The 17307-nt window shown below is 34.7% G+C and overlaps 1 protein-coding gene across 1 annotated transcript; it reads left to right on the top strand.

Annotated features, from left to right (window-relative positions):
• The first annotated feature begins 3453 nt into the window (after nt 1-3453).
• On the top strand, nt 3454-7875 carry LOC106422353 (LEAF RUST 10 DISEASE-RESISTANCE LOCUS RECEPTOR-LIKE PROTEIN KINASE-like 1.4). Its single transcript, XM_013863150.3, has 6 exons — nt 3454-5227; nt 5457-5489; nt 6163-6186; nt 6287-6610; nt 6697-7002; nt 7069-7875. The coding sequence occupies exons 1-6, from the start codon at nt 4450-4452 to the stop codon at nt 7683-7685; spliced, it is 2082 nt and encodes a 693-aa protein (XP_013718604.2). The 5' UTR covers nt 3454-4449; the 3' UTR covers nt 7686-7875.
• Nucleotides 7876-17307: the final 9432 nt, after the last annotated feature.

Below are 17307 nucleotides of genomic sequence, written 5' to 3' on the forward strand. Positions count from 1 at the left end.
TGGCGAACAACACTGGCTCGCCCCCCTCTCAGGCTGACCAACACGTGAAGGTGCAGTCGGCGGAGGCAGTTCAGACAGCCCAGACAGTGCTGTCTTTGCAGATTGCGCAGTCAGTGCACACAGCTCTACCGGTTCAGAACAAGCAGTCCGCGCAGACAGTGCTCCTGCAAAACACTAAGCTCGGAACAGCAAAAGACTCAGTCATCGGTGAATCAAGCAGCACGCCTTACTATCTCAGATCAGCGAAGGCAAAATGCGGCTCAGGTACCTCCTGTTCCTCCCACTCAGATGTCCAACCAGACTCCTCTGATGTGGAGACCTCAGACTCGGATCTTGAGGAAGGGGAACTGAGTAAGCATGATTTGGAGTTGGGTTTCCAGGTAGTTAGAAATAAGAAGAAATTTTCGGGTCTGAAGAACTCTGCCCAGAAAGGAAACCGGGACAGGAGCCCCAAACTTTATTAGTCTTATGTCGACAGACATTTTTTGCTGGAATGTACGCGGTCTAAATAAATTTAACCACCGCAGCGGATTACGTAAATGGGTTAGGAAAAACTCTCCCCTTTTTGGCGGCATTCTTGAGACTCATGTGAAGCATCTCAAGATGAATAAATTTTTGTTGCAACTTTTTCCGGGATGGTCAGCTGAAGATAACTATATTTTCTCTCCTATCGGGAAGATTTGGATCGTCTGGCATCCTTCGCTTTTGGTTACAATTATCTCCAAGTCCCTCCAGATGATTACTGCTGAGGTTACTTGGCCATCGGCTACTCAATCTACGGTGGTTATCTCCATAGTTTACGCCTCTAACGACCCCGCCGAGCGCTCTCTCCTCTGGTCTGAGATCACGGCTTTGTCTGTTTCTCATGGTCTGGACACGAAACCTTGGCTGATATTAGGAGATTTCAATCAAATCAGGGAGCCTTCGGAACACTCGCTGGTCCCAACTTTAAACATGGACAAGAGGATCAGGGATTTTAATCAATGTCTTTCTGATGCTAACTTGGATGATCTCAACTTCCGAGGCACCACCTTTACCTGGTGGAACAAGCGCAAGAGCGCTCCGGTGGCTAAGAAACTTGACAGGAGCCTAGTGAACGACATTTGGTATTCAGTCTTTCCTTCCTCAGTGGCGTTTGTGGGTAAACCAGACTTCTCGGACCACGCAGTTTTATCCATCACGCTTGAGCCAGAGAGAACAAGGGCAAGAAAACCTTTCCGTTTCTACAACTTCCTCATTCAAAACCCGGATTTTCTCGCCACGGTATGTGTAAGCTGGTTCTCTTTCAACACTACTGGCTCCTCAATGTACAGGGTATCCAAGAAGCTGAAGCTGCTGAAGAATGTAATACGAGAGTTTAGCAATCAAAACTACTCAGGTATAGAGAAAAAAACGGCGAAGGCCCACGAAAAGCTCCTGCAAGCGCAGCACGATATGCTCTCACTCCCTTCTACTACTAACGCCGATAATGAGCTCCAGGCTCAGCAGGAATGGGATGAGTTGTCAGCTGCAGAAACCGCTTTCTTCTACCAGAGAACGAGTATAAATTGGTTGGCTTGTGGAGATGGAAACTCAAGACTCTTCCATCAATATGCTGCCTCTAGACAGGCCATGAACCATATTCATTTTCTATTTTCTGGTACTGGGGAACGAATCGACTCTCAGTTGGGTATCCAAGAGCTATGCGTTGATTACTTCTCTGATCTGCTAGGAAGCCCCGTCTCGCAGCCTATGTTCATCCAAAGCGACTTGGACCTCCTCTTTGACTTCAAATGTTCAGCGGACCAGGTCGCTAGCTTCAATAAAGAGTTCACAGCTGATGATATAAAGGAGGCTTTTCTCTCTTTACCAAAAAATAAAACCGGCGGTCCGGATGGCTACTCGGCTGAATTCTTCATTGCTTCATGGTCTATTGTGGGCCCCGAGGTTACTGATGCCATCTTGGAATTTTTTAGCTCAGGCCAGCTGTTGAAACAATGGAATTCAGCAAACCTGGTCCTCATCCCTAAGAAGGTAAACGCTTCTCACACGACGGATTTTACGCCTATCTCGTGTTTGAACACGATCTACAAAGTCATTTCCAAGATTTTGGCCTCGAGACTCAAGGAAATTCTCCCTCTATTGATCTCTCAATCCCAATCTGCTTTCCTGCCTGGCCGCCTCTTAGCGGAGAACGTCCTCTTAGCTACTGACCTGGTGAACGGGTACAACACCCAGGCCTTATCGCCTAGAGGTATGTTGAAAGTAGACCTGAGAAAGGCTTTTGATTGTGTGCGCTGGGATTTCATCACTGCTACCCTGCGGGCTATTGCCATACCGGAGAACTATATCTGCCTCATAGCTGATTGTTTATCTACGACATCTTTCTCTGTCTCTGTCAACGGAGTCTCCGGTGGTTTCTTTAAAAGCACTAAGGGCATCCGTCAGGGTGATCCCTTGTCGCCTTACTTGTTTGTTCTGGCTATGGAGTGTCTGTCACGGTTGTTACTCTCAAGATACGAATCTGGACTCATTGGTTACCACCCACGAACTGAACAGCTCAAGATCTCGCACCTTATGTTTGCGGACGACGTAATGTTATTTTTCGACGGCACAAGCAACAGCCTGCATGGAATATCTGAATGTCTCGATGACTTTGCTTCCTGGTCAGGTCTTCATATGAACACGACTAAGACTGAGCTTTTCACCTCGGGTCTTGACCAATCTGAATCAACTGCTATCTCCAGCTATGGATTTACCTCTGGTCACTTCCCTATCAGATACCTTGGTCTCCCACTTATGAGCAGGAAGCTCAAAATCTCGGAGTACGCCCCGTTGATGACTAAAATCACCTCGAGGTTCCAATCCTGGTCGGCCAAGATGCTCTCTTTTGCTGGGAGGCTGCAGCTTCTCAAAACAGTCATATTTGGAATTGTTACTTTCTGGCTCTCCGCGTTTATCTTACCTAAAGGTTGCATTAAGTCGATAGAATCTCTCTGCTCTCGATTCCTTTGGTCTGGTAATATTGAGAAAAAAGGTTTGGCAAAGATCGCATGGAATACGGTTTGCCTCCCTAAAGAGGAAGGCGGACTGGATCTTAGGAGCTTTTCGGTGTGGAACCATGTGCTCTGCCTCAAATTCCTCTGGTTGTTACAATCAAAATCTCCCTCGTTGTGGGCCAACTGGCATTGGAGCACACACCTGAGTGAAAACTCCTTCTGGACCATCGAGGCTCGAGTGACGGACTCTTGGGCTTGGCGCAGATTGCTAGACCTAAGGCCTCTTGCGCTTCAATTTTGTAAAACAAGGCTGGGTAATGGGAGGAGAGCCAGTTTCTGGTTCGACGTATGGACGCCCCTCGGTCAGTTAATCGAACATATGGGTAGTGCTGGGCCAAGATCTCTGAGGATAAGGAAGAATGCTGTGGTGGCTGACGCAATAAATGACTCTGTTTGGTCGCTGCCGCACCCAAGATCCCAAAAGGAAGTTGAACTCCATACTTATCTTACTACTATTAGTTTGCCTCTTCCTGTTGATGTGAATGATGATTATGAATGGATAGCTGGTGATTCTCCGTTACATTCTTTCAGGTCGTCAACCACATGGGAGGTGCTGCGGCCGCGGGAAGAGCTTAAAGATTGGGTAGATGTCGTTTGGTTCAAAGGAGGAATCCCAAAGCACGCATTCACCATGTGGGTAGCTAACTATGACAGGCTACCCACCCGTTCTCGACTTGCAGCGTGGGGGATTTCAATCTCGCCTGCATGTCCTTTCTGCTCAGGATATGACGAAACTAGAGACCACTTAATGCTGTCCTGCGTTTACAGTATTGATGTTTGGCGAGAAGTGCTTCTCAGATGTCAGCCACCGCCAACAATGTTTACCACATGGTCTGAACTCCTCTCCTGGATCCGGTCCTCACCTTCAAACAGGCTAACCCTCTTGAGGAAACTAGCGGTTCAAACAGTCATTTTCACCCTATGGAAACAAAGGAATAACTTAGTCCACAATCAAACATCGATCCCTGCTGCTACCGTGTTCCATAGTGTTGACAAACAGCTGAGAAATATCATCTCAGCAAGGAGGAAAAGAAAATCTTTCAAAGCCCTCATGGCGATGTGGCTGCGATAGGTTTCTTTTGGTTTTATAAGTGATCCATCTTATTTTTATTTCTTTTTGCCAAGATGGCTCAGACATAAGATATTACTTTGTAAAATCTTTTTTCATCTATATGATATTTACAGTTTAGCAAAAAAGTCGTTGATGTTGAGGTTTATGCAAAAAACCCAACTTTTTAGTTTCGTCGGTGGGAACTTGATTTAAATTTCATAAACAACAAGGGAAAACTGCCAAGAAGCAAAGGAAAAAAAGAAAAAGAAAATCGTTTAAATCTGTTCCGAGCGTTTTCCTCCTCCTTCACAATTTTCCTATTGAGTGACCTTCAAGGCAAGAAAACAGAGGGAGAACACAATGACCAGTTTGTTTCCATCAACGAAAAGTCATATCTCCTATAGAATTATATGGATGATCTTTGTGATCCCTTCTTGTGTTTACTCGGCTAGTGAGGAGCTTCACAGACTCTGCAGTGCCCCGTTTAGCTGCGGTAATCAAGAAGGTCTTTTTTACCCTTTCTGGATATCTGGTAGAGAAGCATGTGGCCACCCCGAGTTCAAACTCAACTGTAGCGGAGGATTTGCGGAGTTTACCATCTCCTCTGCAAAGTTCATAATCTTAGAGGCAAACTCTACCTCTCGTGTCGTAAGACTCGCTAGATCGGATTATACAGGCGATCTCTGTCCACCATACCCGCTAAACTCGCCGTTGTTCAACGAATACGTCCTTCCATTCGCTACTGGCACCGAGATGATGACGATATACTACGGATGCCCCGAGGTTACGCAAACTGATTCTACTTACCTTGGTGACCTCGATTGTGAAGATGACGATGATGATGATGAGAAAAGTTACTATGTGTCGAGAAACCGATCGTCTCTTGCACTTGGTGAGATTTGCAAACGTCACGTCAGCATTCCCGCAGATGGAACGTCTCTGAACACACTGCAAAGCGTTCCAACTCTAGGTAGTCTAAAGAAGGTTATCGTAGAGGGTTTCAAGCTTGGAGCTAACGGAGAATGTTTGACGTGCGAAAATTCTAAGGGTGCTTGTGGATATAATCAGAGCTCTAATGGATTTATTTGTTATTGTATTGACGGGCATCAAAATGTTACTTGTGGTTCTACAAACTGGGGTAAGGTTTCTTTTTATTTATTCTAATTTTCTTCTACAAGAACCACCAATTATCCCTTCCTTAAATCCATATCCGCCGACCTTTTGATTGGATCATGAACATGGAATATATTTAGTTTCTGATCACTGTATACAAAGTACTTGCGGTTTCAAGTTTATTTTGTTTCTAGAAAGATTCAAAATTCCATATTTAGTTTGAACTAACATTTTTTTCTGGTGCCATATCATAGATACAGGCCTCTCTACTGGAGCAACAAAAGCAGGTACTACTATTTTCCTCTTCTTTCAAGCAACATGACTTTGATTACTATACACAGGATCACCTAGTTCTTTATTGGGAAAATGCCTATTTGGACTCTAACAATTTCATTCATGCTAAATATGACCTGAAATTCATGCTAAATACAAACTTCAATTCAATTATAATTAACAAAAAAGTACAGAATTTTTTTAAGATGACAACTTGAACCCTAGCATTGAACCCTTTGAAGGGGACTTTTGAATCACTAGACTAAAGTATACTTTAAAATATTACTATAAATTTGAAATTATATATACTATGATAAGTCTTCATCTTCTCCCTTTGAAACTTTGGGATGATTATTTTATGGTTTGTGAAACAGTTTTTGGTTTATGTTTTCCTAAAAATCATTTTAACCGATCAAGATTTAGATTGTTTTTCTTAAAATTATTTGACTCGAATTGAAGTTGTATTTATCACTAACCAGCTTTTTCCGATTGCATTTAGGCACTATTAAATTTGGTAGGTAAAAATAGACAATTTTCCCTTTTTTTTTTATTCCCTCTAGTTTCTGATATCTATTTAAGGAATCTCCCTTGCGTTACAAGTGTCATGTTTTTAGTTTGTAGAAAGATACACAATTCTCTCTTAAAAGTTTAGACTAACCTTTTCTTGGTGTCATTCTGTTGATGCAGGCCTCTCAACAGGAAAGAAAGCAGGTACTTAATATTATTCATTTGCTTCACCCAATTAGATATCATATACGCAAACACATTATCATATATATCTTAATATGAAAGCCTGTTTTTTCGTCTCTAGGAATCGGAACTGCTTTAGGGTTGGTGGGAATCATTCTTATAGCCGGAGGTTTGTTCTGTACGTTCAAATGGAGAAAGAAAGCACAGGCAGCTCAATACATTAGAAAAGACTTGGTCATCACGTCTTCGAGTAAGGAAGCATCAAACAATCCAACTTCCACAACAGTTTCATACACCGATCTCCCTCTTCTCCCCTCAGTGTCTAGCACTGCAAACAGAAGCGTCTTCTTTGGAGTTCAAGTCTTCAGCTACGAAGAACTTGAGGAAGCCACTCAAAATTTCTCTAGAGAACTCGGAGATGGCGGATTCGGTACAGTCTACTACGGTAAAGAACCCACTCTCTCTTTTTCAATCTCCTCGAGAATAAGCATTGAAGTATTGATTCAAGAATCTTTTGGCAATTTCTGAAAGGCGTGCTGAAGGATGGACGAGCTGTAGCAGTGAAACGACTATACGAAAGATCGCTAAAACACGTTGAACAGTTCAAGAACGAGGTCGAGATCTTGAAATCGTTGAAGCATCCGAATCTTGTGATTCTATACGGATGCACATCGAGACATAGCAAAGAGCTTTTACTTGTCTACGAGTATATCTCAAACGGAACCCTCGCAGATCATCTCCACGGAGATCGTGCTATATCTCGTCCTCTTTGCTGGTCAGTTCGTCTAAACGTTGCGATCGAAACCGCAAGCGGTTTAGCATTTCTCCACGCATCCGGTAAAATACAAACTATAACAAATTACTTGACCATCAAGTTAGGTTAACCAGAGAATGATTTTGCAGGGATCATACATAGGGATGTGAAGACAACAAACATTCTCCTGGACGAGAACTACACGGTGAGAGTAGCCGACTTCGGTCTCTCACGGTTGTTTCCAATGGATCAAACTCACGTCTCCACCGCGCCGCAAGGTACTCCGGGCTATGTAGACCCGGAGTACTTCCAATGTTACCGTCTAAACGAGAAAAGCGACGTTTACAGCTTCGGGGTCGTGCTAATAGAACTCATCTCTTCCAAAGAAGCTGTAGACATCACCAGGAAAAGCCACGACGTCAACCTAGCCAAAATGGCTGTTGCCAAAATCCAGAACAACGCGTTGCACGAGCTCGTTGATCCGAGCCTGGGATTCGAGAAGGATCCAGAGGTGAGGAGGAAGATGATGTCGGTGGCTGAGCTTGCGTTTCGATGTTTGCAGCACGAGAGGGAAATGAGGCCGACGATGGATGAGATCCTGAAGATCTTGCGAGGGATTGAGGAGCAGATCGGCCAGGATGTGGTGGATATTGGCGGGGATGATGTTGGATTGCTCAGACTTAGTGTTCCTCCGCCGATATCACCTGAAACTGATACGTGGACGAGCAAGAGCAGTTCAGAGGATATGGAGGCTATTCCTTTTTGACAAGTTATTATTATTTAGGGCTTGTAAAAGTGAGTTTTTAATTTATAATTTCATGTAAGATCTTTTATCTATGTTATATACGTCTATACTCCTACTATCGTAGGTCTTATTTTTCATGTATGTGCAATGTAAGAAAAAACAACATATAATATATGTAATTGGTAATGCTGATTCAGTTAAAGTTCGGATATTCGTTTGTCCCAGTTAGTTTCTAGTGTCTCTGTTGCGAGTCTTGTGACACACCTTACAATTCTAAATTTCTAAATTCTAATAGTAACGATATTTGTATTAGCCTATGAAACAAAATCTTCATGTATGAGTTTCAAAAAAAAAATGAAATTTAAGTATCTGCATAAAATAATATTAACTATTTACATGAAAGTATTTTGTACTTTTATCTTCGTTGATTTTGAAACACTTTATAATAGTTAGATAATATGTTCTTACATTTTGAAAGAAAATATAAATTGACTAGGTGTTTTCCTGCACCATTTGCAGTGATAAATTTTTTAAAAGTTAAATTATATTTAAAATGAAATTTATTAATATTATATATTTTATTATTTTTGACTAATATTAATATACAGTTGATTATTTAATAATAAAAAAATTAAATTTTTTTTTAACATCAATTTATTAAATATTAAGAAGAGTTTACATAGTCATTATACAGTAGAGATGAAGCTGATCTAGGGATCTAATAATAATATTCAAATAAGTTCAAAGTATCTATATTGGCTAACTTGTCCACCACTCCATTGCCATCTCTGTTTATCCAATTGAATTCAACCTCTTGGAATTTCCTGCTCCACCATCTTGCTTCTCTAACCCAGTTATACAAACCAAACTGCAATTTCCTTGAATGTAGATTATCAATCATTTTCTTGTTATCACCTTCAAAGATCACCTTAGTAGCCTTTTATCCAACATTGTTGCATAGCTACTATTAGTGCATTATATTCCGTTTCCAACGGTGATGAGACTGTATTTCCTTTCGCATGCCCTGCTCCTCTATATTCACCATATGCACCACGTATCACCCATCCCATCTTACATTGGGTTGTAGTTGAAGTAAATGATGCATCAAAGTTGCATTTATACTATCTTTGTCGTGGTTTAGTCCATCTACCAGCGCGAGATGTTACAGTCGATCCTCTATTGGTGTTTTGTGTTGAAGTGCACACATCTCTTGCTTTTGACCACTCCTGTATCTCTACTCTTGCTTGTTCCAACACCCTCCACCATTGAGTATTCCTATGTTGAAATATAAGATTATTTCTACTTTTCCATATGCGCCAAAGGATACTTATAGGAAGGTCTTGAATCTGTGGCCATCTTGAGGATATGTTGCACGTGAGACAAACATCTATATTTTCTTCTAGTGTAACTTGCATATCAAGTAGGGTAGTATTTGATATTCCGGAGCCTCGCCATATGCGCTGGGCATAAGGACATTCAAAGAATAGATGTAACTCTGTTTCAGGAGCAGAGCAGCACCGCTTGCAGAAAAAAAATTGTTTATTTGAAAGTACATTTAATAATATATATGTAATATATTTAAATTTTGAATTTTAGATAATTTTTTATCTATTTATTTTGGTTAAATGTATTAAATGAACTTGTATAAAATTACTAAAAAAACATATAAAAATTGTATAGTTATTTAAAAATTATAACTAAACAATATATAAAATTTGTAGATATCTAAAAGAAACTAATGAAATTACGATTAACAATTTATTAATTTTTAAAAAAGATGTAGAAAATTTTGAAAATATTAGTAATAATTTTTTTATAATTATAAAAATACAATTAAATAATATTTGGAAATTTATAATGCATATTTCAATATATTTATTTTAGTGATGATTTGTGAGTTATTACCATATTTAAGAAGTTTACCAAAAATACAAATCAACATTAAATGTAATGTATTAGTTATTGTCATATTCTATAAAGTTTACCAAAAATATATGTCAATAATAAATGTGATTGTCCATGTCATATTAATTATAAGCCATGTCATCAATCTTGTTAGTCATGTCATCATTTGTTTTGTAAAAATGATTGTAGAGAGGACATGTGGCAAAATCACTTCGCAAATATAGTCTAGGGGATATTGGGTAGCCACAACTCTTTTAACTGACAGTTATCTTTTCAAAACTAAAACGTATATTGATTTTGTTACACTATATCTCTAAAGCATCATAAACCAATCGAATATTATCAAATATAATCATATATAAGCATACTTTTCTTATTCCATTTCCTGGAATATGGTTTTCACAAAACATACATAAGTGATATAATATTTTTTTTTTCAAGGATAATTACATGGGACATTTGCTAAAACCAACCCAAATATTCAAGTCAAATGTAAAAGTGTACCCTACTTTCAGTCAAATGCAAAACCAACCTAAAGAAATAGTGAAAGTACTATTTAACCCTTATGACAAAACAAAAAAACAGAAATGTATTTTACGTTTCTATCGTTTGGAAGTCTACACGTAATAAAAGAAGTCTACATATATATAGACTTCATACGAAGTCTACTTTATAGACTTGTTTTGTAGTCTACACTCTAATTTGATCTAATAATTTAATTTTGAAAATGTATAAAAATAATTATTGTGATATTTTTAACTAATCATCAATATAATGGATAATATGAAGTAAATAAATTAAAATTTCATATAATCGAACAATTTTGAAGAATATATACTAATTTGGTTATCATGTGTTAGACTATGTTCATAGTTTAGAAACAAAAGGTTCTAACATGTTATGTCTTTTAGTAGTTGATTTCATAGGGTTAGATTTTAGATTTTGTTTTTTTTTTTGTTTTATTAACTTAAATCTTCAGATTAATGTTTAGTAGTTTATATTTTGTATAAATGAGACTTTTTGATTATCAAGCAAAACATTTAGGGTTTGAGATTTGTGGTTTAGGGTTTCGTAGACCTACAATAAAGTCTACTTATCTGAAGACGTCTTTTTCAGTCTATATTTTTCAATTTGTTTTACAAAAAATCATTATATTTAAACTTAGTTAAGTTCCTTACGAATAAAAAAAGTGAAATCATATACTATAACTATTAAAAAATAAAAAAATAAATTTAATTAATCATATATTAAAATTATTAAAATAATAAATAATAAACAACAATAATTAAATTATTATAGTAGACTTCCAAAAAGGTCTACTATGTTATAGTAAGATCTACTCCAAAATTTTAATTTTAGTAGATTTTAAACGAAGTCTACAGTATCGTAAATTTTAACCTAGTTACATTTTTGTCTCCCTATATAAACAAAATTTATACAATCTCTCTCTAAAGTGGTTGCACAAGTTTTTAAAACTCTCTCCCTTCTCTCTAAAACTTTCTCTCTTCTCTCTAAAATTCTCTCAATTGTTTCTAAATCTCTCTCATTATCTTCTTTCTCTCTAAAATTTTCTCAAGTCTTTCTCACAATATTATCTTGTCATTTTAGATATTATGATTCATGGATTTCATCTTCTCCTTTAAAAAATGTAAGTTTTAGATCTATAGATTTTAAATGTGTATTTTTATGTTTATTTCTCACAATATTATCTTTTTTTGGTAGGTATTATCACTCATGGATTTCATCATCTCCTCTAAAAATGTAAGTTTTAGATTAATAGATTTTAAATATGTATTTACATGTTTATATTCAAATAAATTTATAGATCAAGCTCTCTACATTAATTTGCTACTAGTTTACCTTATAAATTCTATTATGTAAAGTATTTTCAGATTTAAAATTATTTTCACATTTCAAAATATATAGATTTTTCAGATCTGAAAATTATCAGACAGTGTAGACTACTAAAGAAGTTTACTAAAGTTTGGAGACTTCATAGGAAGTTTACTAAACCACAAAGTTTAAGCAGACTTCATTGGAAGTCTAACAAAAATATGACTTTAATTTTTTTCTATGTTTTTTAATAATTTTATCTTATTTTTCAAGTATTTTCTTCCATGGTTGTTCTCTTTTCCTCCTAAAAATGTAAGGTTTACATCTATAGATTTAAAATATGTGTTCTAGTATTTATATTCAAATAAAGTTACATATTAAAATTCATATTAATATGTCTTTAATTTATAACTATTTCTTCTATTAAATCATATTTTTAAAAGTTTTTTAGATTTAAACTTATTTCATATTTTTAATATATTTATTTTTCAGATCTATTTTTTTTGATAGAGTAGACTTCATTTGAAATCTACTTAAAACTTACGGCTGGTAGACTTCAAATGAAGTCTACTAGCCTTGACTTTTAAGCATATTTCATTAGAAGTTTTCTCAAATATGATTTTAATTTTAATTTTATTTTTTATAATTTTATTTTATTTTGCAGGTATTCTCTTCCAATGTTTTCAAATCATCTTCCCAAAAATGTAAGCTTTCCATATATTCATTATAAGATATTTTGTGTTTATAATGAACTAAATTTATAGATTCATACATTATCTTTTTGCTTTGTTACAAGGATGACAAAAAACCATTTTTGAAATATTTTTCAGAACAAAGTATTTTCAAATTTTCTAAATGCACACTTTTAGATATGAAAATTTTCCATTAGTGTAGACTTCAACTAAAGTCTACTAAAGAGTAACTTTACGTAGACTTAATAAAAAGTCTACTAAAATATGATTTCATTTTTTATCTTATGTTTTTCTCTTAACTCTATCTTATTTTGCAGGTACTTTTTCCAAGACTTTATTTGAAGCATCAAGATTATGAAAAATCAAACATACTCAAGAATACTTTTTAATATATTACTCTGTAATAACATTCATAATAAAATATTAATTTTTAAATAATTTTTTAATGCATAATCTATAATCATTGTATTCATTTTTAGTTGTTTTCACTTGTATGAAATTATTAATTTTTTGTTAGATATCAATTTTTTCACAAGATCTAACCAACCAAACAAGTAAAACCACCATAAGCTAAAATAATAACTAACACACATGTGAGAAGAAGAAAATCTATACAAAATTTTCCCAAAAATTTTCAAGAATAACACTAATCAAAACAATTTGCAATAAGTATCAAGTGTATAATTATAACACATTAAATTGTGAAATTCATCCAAAACCATTAAAATTTTACTAACATACACTGTAAAATAATTAAATCATGAAAAAATATGATGAATAATACACAAATACACTTTTAATAGAATTTACGACGTAGACTTCAACTGCAGTCTACATTTGTAGATTTATAAAAACGGCTACACTTATTATCTAACATATAGTCAATCCAAAATTTTTTAGTGTATTTGGCGCAGACTTGATACACAAAGGCGTACAAAGTGTGTCTTAGATAACTCGATCAAGTTCCGTACTTGTCGATTATTCGTGACAGGCATAAGAGGAGTATTTTCCTATTCGGAGTCACTTGTTTTAATGATGTTTGGTAAGGAATAGGTTAGCACCATCTTCTCAATTTTGTTGTCCAGATCATAATCTTCTTGTGTCATTTCAAGAAGTTTACCATGTGTACAGCCATCATGCATAAGGAACATTCTTCAACCTTTCCGATTCTTCATCCTTTTCGAATATTTTATCATCCAAAATGTCTTTGGCCCATGCTTCACACTCGCTCTAAGTTTCCAACCACATCCTTGAACACGACACTTAGCCACATACAGAGTTTTCGTTGTCTTATATGCTGAGAATGTAAATTTATATTCCACAGTCACCGACTTCAGCTTTGAAACAAGCTCAGCCTTACTAGCAAAACTATAAACGAAGACTTACAAATACGTCTACAATTATTAGCTAACAACATTGTTAAATCAAATGAATTATACCTTCATAATTATAAAAAAAATTCTTTTCAAAATCACTCAAACCCATTAGGATTAACTAACACACACTGTCAAACAAAAAAACTAGAAAAAATTTAATGAATAATACACAAATTCACATTTTTATAGATTTTTCTATACAGACTTAATATTCAGTCTCTGAAGATGTAGACGTTCTTTTCAGTTGACAGACGTAGACTGTCAAATAGGTCTACTCTTTGGGTTGGTTTTTGCAATTGACCATTTTACGGGTTGCTTTCTATAGTTGAATAAAAGTTGTGATTATGTACATGTAGACTTTCATTTCAGTCTACAATTTAAAAATGTTACTTTTTGCAATTGACCAGAATTCATCCAAGATTTGACTTTCAGAACTAGACTTCATATGCAGTCTACATGTTTAAATTTTTTTGAAAGAGGTTAGTTTTACAATTGACCAAGTTTGACTTCAAATTAGTAGATTGAAATGAACGTCTACGGGTGTGTAGACTTCTTGTGAAGTCTACTCTCAAATCCGACGGGTTGGTTTTGCATTTGACCAAAATAAAAAAGTAGACTTTATATGCAGTCTACATTTTTTTTTAAGATAAGAAGACTGCATATAAAGTCTACAATTTAATAAATTTTTGATTGCTTTTTAAACTTTTTGGTCAAACACAAAACTAACCTATTCCACGAAGTCAAAGTTTTGGTCAAATGCAAAACTAACCTTATATAGACTTCGTTGGCAGTCTACATTTTGTAGACTTCCGTTGAAGTCTATTTTGAAAAGTCAAAAGTTCGGTCAAATGAAAAACTAACCTCTTTTAGGTAGACGTCTTAGTAAGTCTACCGAAATTTTTATTTTTGTTGTCAAAGGTAAAGACGGAGACTACTGGGGAAGTCTGCGTTAGAAAAAAAATTTGTCTGGTCAATTGCAAAACTAACCCGTGCGTTGACAAATAGACTGCATCGTAAGTCTCCACGGAGGCGTAGACATACAAAACAGTCTACCGTCGCGACACAGATCTGAAAAAGAACGAAAACCATGTAAATTTGTTACCTTTTTCATGTGTAAAGCTCGTTTCCAACCTTTTCAACCGTCCAAACTCCAAATATGAGCAAAAAGAAGCATCTTTAACGATTCACTAATGAAGAAACTCAAAAATATGAAGTTTGTGATTATAAAAATGATAGTTATGAGAGTTTTTTAGATGGAAATGTAGAGGAGATGAGAGGAAATGAAGTTTTTTGGGTTAGAATGAGAAAAAAAGTGGTTGAAAATTGAATTCTAGAGTTTTAGAACTCAAAAATGGTGGTTCATGGTGGTTGGAAAAATTGATGATGATGGCATTTTTGTAAATAAAAAGAAATGGTTAGGGTGTATTTGGTTTTTTGTTAATTTCGAAATTAATAAAAAAATAAATAAAAAAGGCAATTTTGTGAATAATTCAAAAACATAAGGATAGTATGGAAATTTTATTGATGAATAGTATGGACAAAAAAAAAGGGTTGGTTTTGGGTTTGATTTGAAAATATGGGTTGGTTTTGAAAAACACCCTAATTACATTGTATAGCATACAAAAAAATTATTATTCACTCTATAACTAATTACCCTATACCCTATACCATGTGAAGGAGAAGACTGTTTGCAAAGTATTTGGCGGTAATGGAAAGGAAGCATCGGAGATTTAAAAATCTACATATGCGACGAGCCATTCTAAGCGCGGTGCCGATATAACTGAACTCTTGCTGATTTAACTTCACATGTACGTTTTGCGAAAGATACTTTTAACTATTGTAAGTAACGGTTGCAGTTATGTTCCATTCCATTTGACGATTTTATTATGTTCCATTTCTTTTGACAATACTATTTTAGCATGTTCCATTCCACTTGGCGATTACTAAAGAGTATTTTATTTTGTTTAAAAATATAGTTTGTCATTTTTCTTAAGTTGACATTTGGGTTTAGAGTTTATATATGGGTTTAGGGTTTAGTGATTAGGGTTTAGGTTTTAGTATTTAGAAGGTGAGGGGGTATGGTTGGGGTCATTATTAACTTATTCTATAGAATCATAGACATTTCATAATTTCAGCAATATATACTATGCTATTTATTTTGTTCTATTATATTTAGGTTTATGGTTTATATGTGAGTTTATGGTTTATATTTGGGTTTAGAGTTAATATTTGGGTTTATGGCTTATATTTGGGTTTATGGTTTATTGATTAGAGTTTTAGGTTTAGTATTTAGGGGTTGGAATAAAGTTTAGTACATAAAAATTAGATTCATATACTACTTGAGTGATATAGAATACACTCTTTATTAAAAAAGTTTCTATTTATACGAGGTAAAGAAGTGTTTGACGTAGCTGATTTACGTAAGGTGAAATAGTGGTGCTTCACTCTTATCCATAACAACAAGTGGCGACGCCATACACTCTCTCTTTCTTTTATCGGAGACTTGCTAGTGAAAAGGATATAACCGGATAAAATATGAAACAAAAGTTAGTTACTTAATAACGTCAAAATCAATGTTATTTTCTTAATTTTCATTCAGAATTTGGCTACTGAGCAAATTCTCCCTATTTTCAATATCAATGAAATGAATACTTTAGAATCAGCAATGAAAAAACGAAGCGTGCATTATATATTGGCTTGGAATGAGAGAAATATATTACATCTGTGAATGAGGTAATCGTTTAACCTACATGAGAAAATAAAGTTTTGTTTGATTGAGTTGTAAGTTAACAAAATAGGATAAGTTACTGTAAATGTAATTACAAAGTTAAAAAGTAACTGAAGCTGTACTTTCCTCAAAGGAAAGTCAGCAAAACCAAACTAAAAATCACATCTAAATGATCTAAATTATTAAAATTGAAGTATATTTTGGTACTGTTTGGAAACATGGATAACAATGTAAATTAGAATTGTTTAGAAACATGAATATCAGTATTAAAAAAAATTATATTATCCTTTTAGTAATTTTATTAATATAATTAATATAATTATCTTTCCATATTTCACTCAGTTTAACAATTTTATTAATTATATTATTTTAACAATACATAACTTCATTAATTATATTACCATAATAATAATAGTGTAGATTCATATTTATTAGTTATTTAACATTAACTTTGTGTCAATAATAAAATCAAAAATGTGAAATAACTGGGTTACATATGGTTAAATGTTCGGTTTAGTTTATTTTACTAAAAAAAATTATTTTAGTTTCAACCTATGAAAAATTACGTACCCAAAAACATAATTCAAAGACATGTTTTGTGAATAAAATGATAAATTAAATATATTTCATTTAATTTCGCCAAACACATAGTTATAGTCATTTTTATTAGTTTATAAAATTTGTTAGGCATGAACATTGACTATCTATTTAGTTACGAGTTATTCTTTTCGGATATCGTGTTTTTCACAATTAGGCCCGCTTGATTATTGTAAATTTATGTGTGGGTTTTGAGTTAGGTTCTTCTAAATCTGGATGAGTTCGGTTCTGATGTATAGAAACCTAAAAATAACAAATTTGTAAAAAAATTAACAATATTACCTGATTCGGTCCAGATCTTTTGAATACAATTACTTATATTAAGACTCATCTAAAATATATAACACTAACTATAAAAATAAATATCAATTTATAAAATGTAAAACCTAATATTCGTGCGGGTGGGCGCATCAATCTCTATTTTAACTTGATAAAAAAATTCGGAGCATTAAAGGGAAGAAAAAAAAATGTAATCATCAGTAGTTGCATCAAGAACATAAACTTTTGGGTAT

Source organism: Brassica napus, chromosome A9 (genome assembly GCF_020379485.1).
Source record: "Brassica napus cultivar Da-Ae chromosome A9, Da-Ae, whole genome shotgun sequence".
In the NCBI taxonomy this organism is placed as follows: domain Eukaryota; kingdom Viridiplantae; phylum Streptophyta; class Magnoliopsida; order Brassicales; family Brassicaceae; genus Brassica; species Brassica napus.

What these genes read in the sequence shown, in the direction of transcription:
- LOC106422353 (XM_013863150.3), top strand. Translation starts at nt 4,450, where the DNA reads ATGACCAGTTTGTTTCCATCAACGAAAAGTCATATCTCCTATAGAATT. An exon ending in TACTGGAGCAACAAAAGCAG is followed by an intron (nt 5,490 to 6,162) that starts GTACTACTATTT and finishes CTGTTGATGCAG; the next exon opens with GCCTCTCAACAGGAAAGAAA. An exon ending in AGCATTTCTCCACGCATCCG is followed by an intron (nt 7,003 to 7,068) that starts GTAAAATACAAA and finishes ATGATTTTGCAG; the next exon opens with GGATCATACATAGGGATGTG.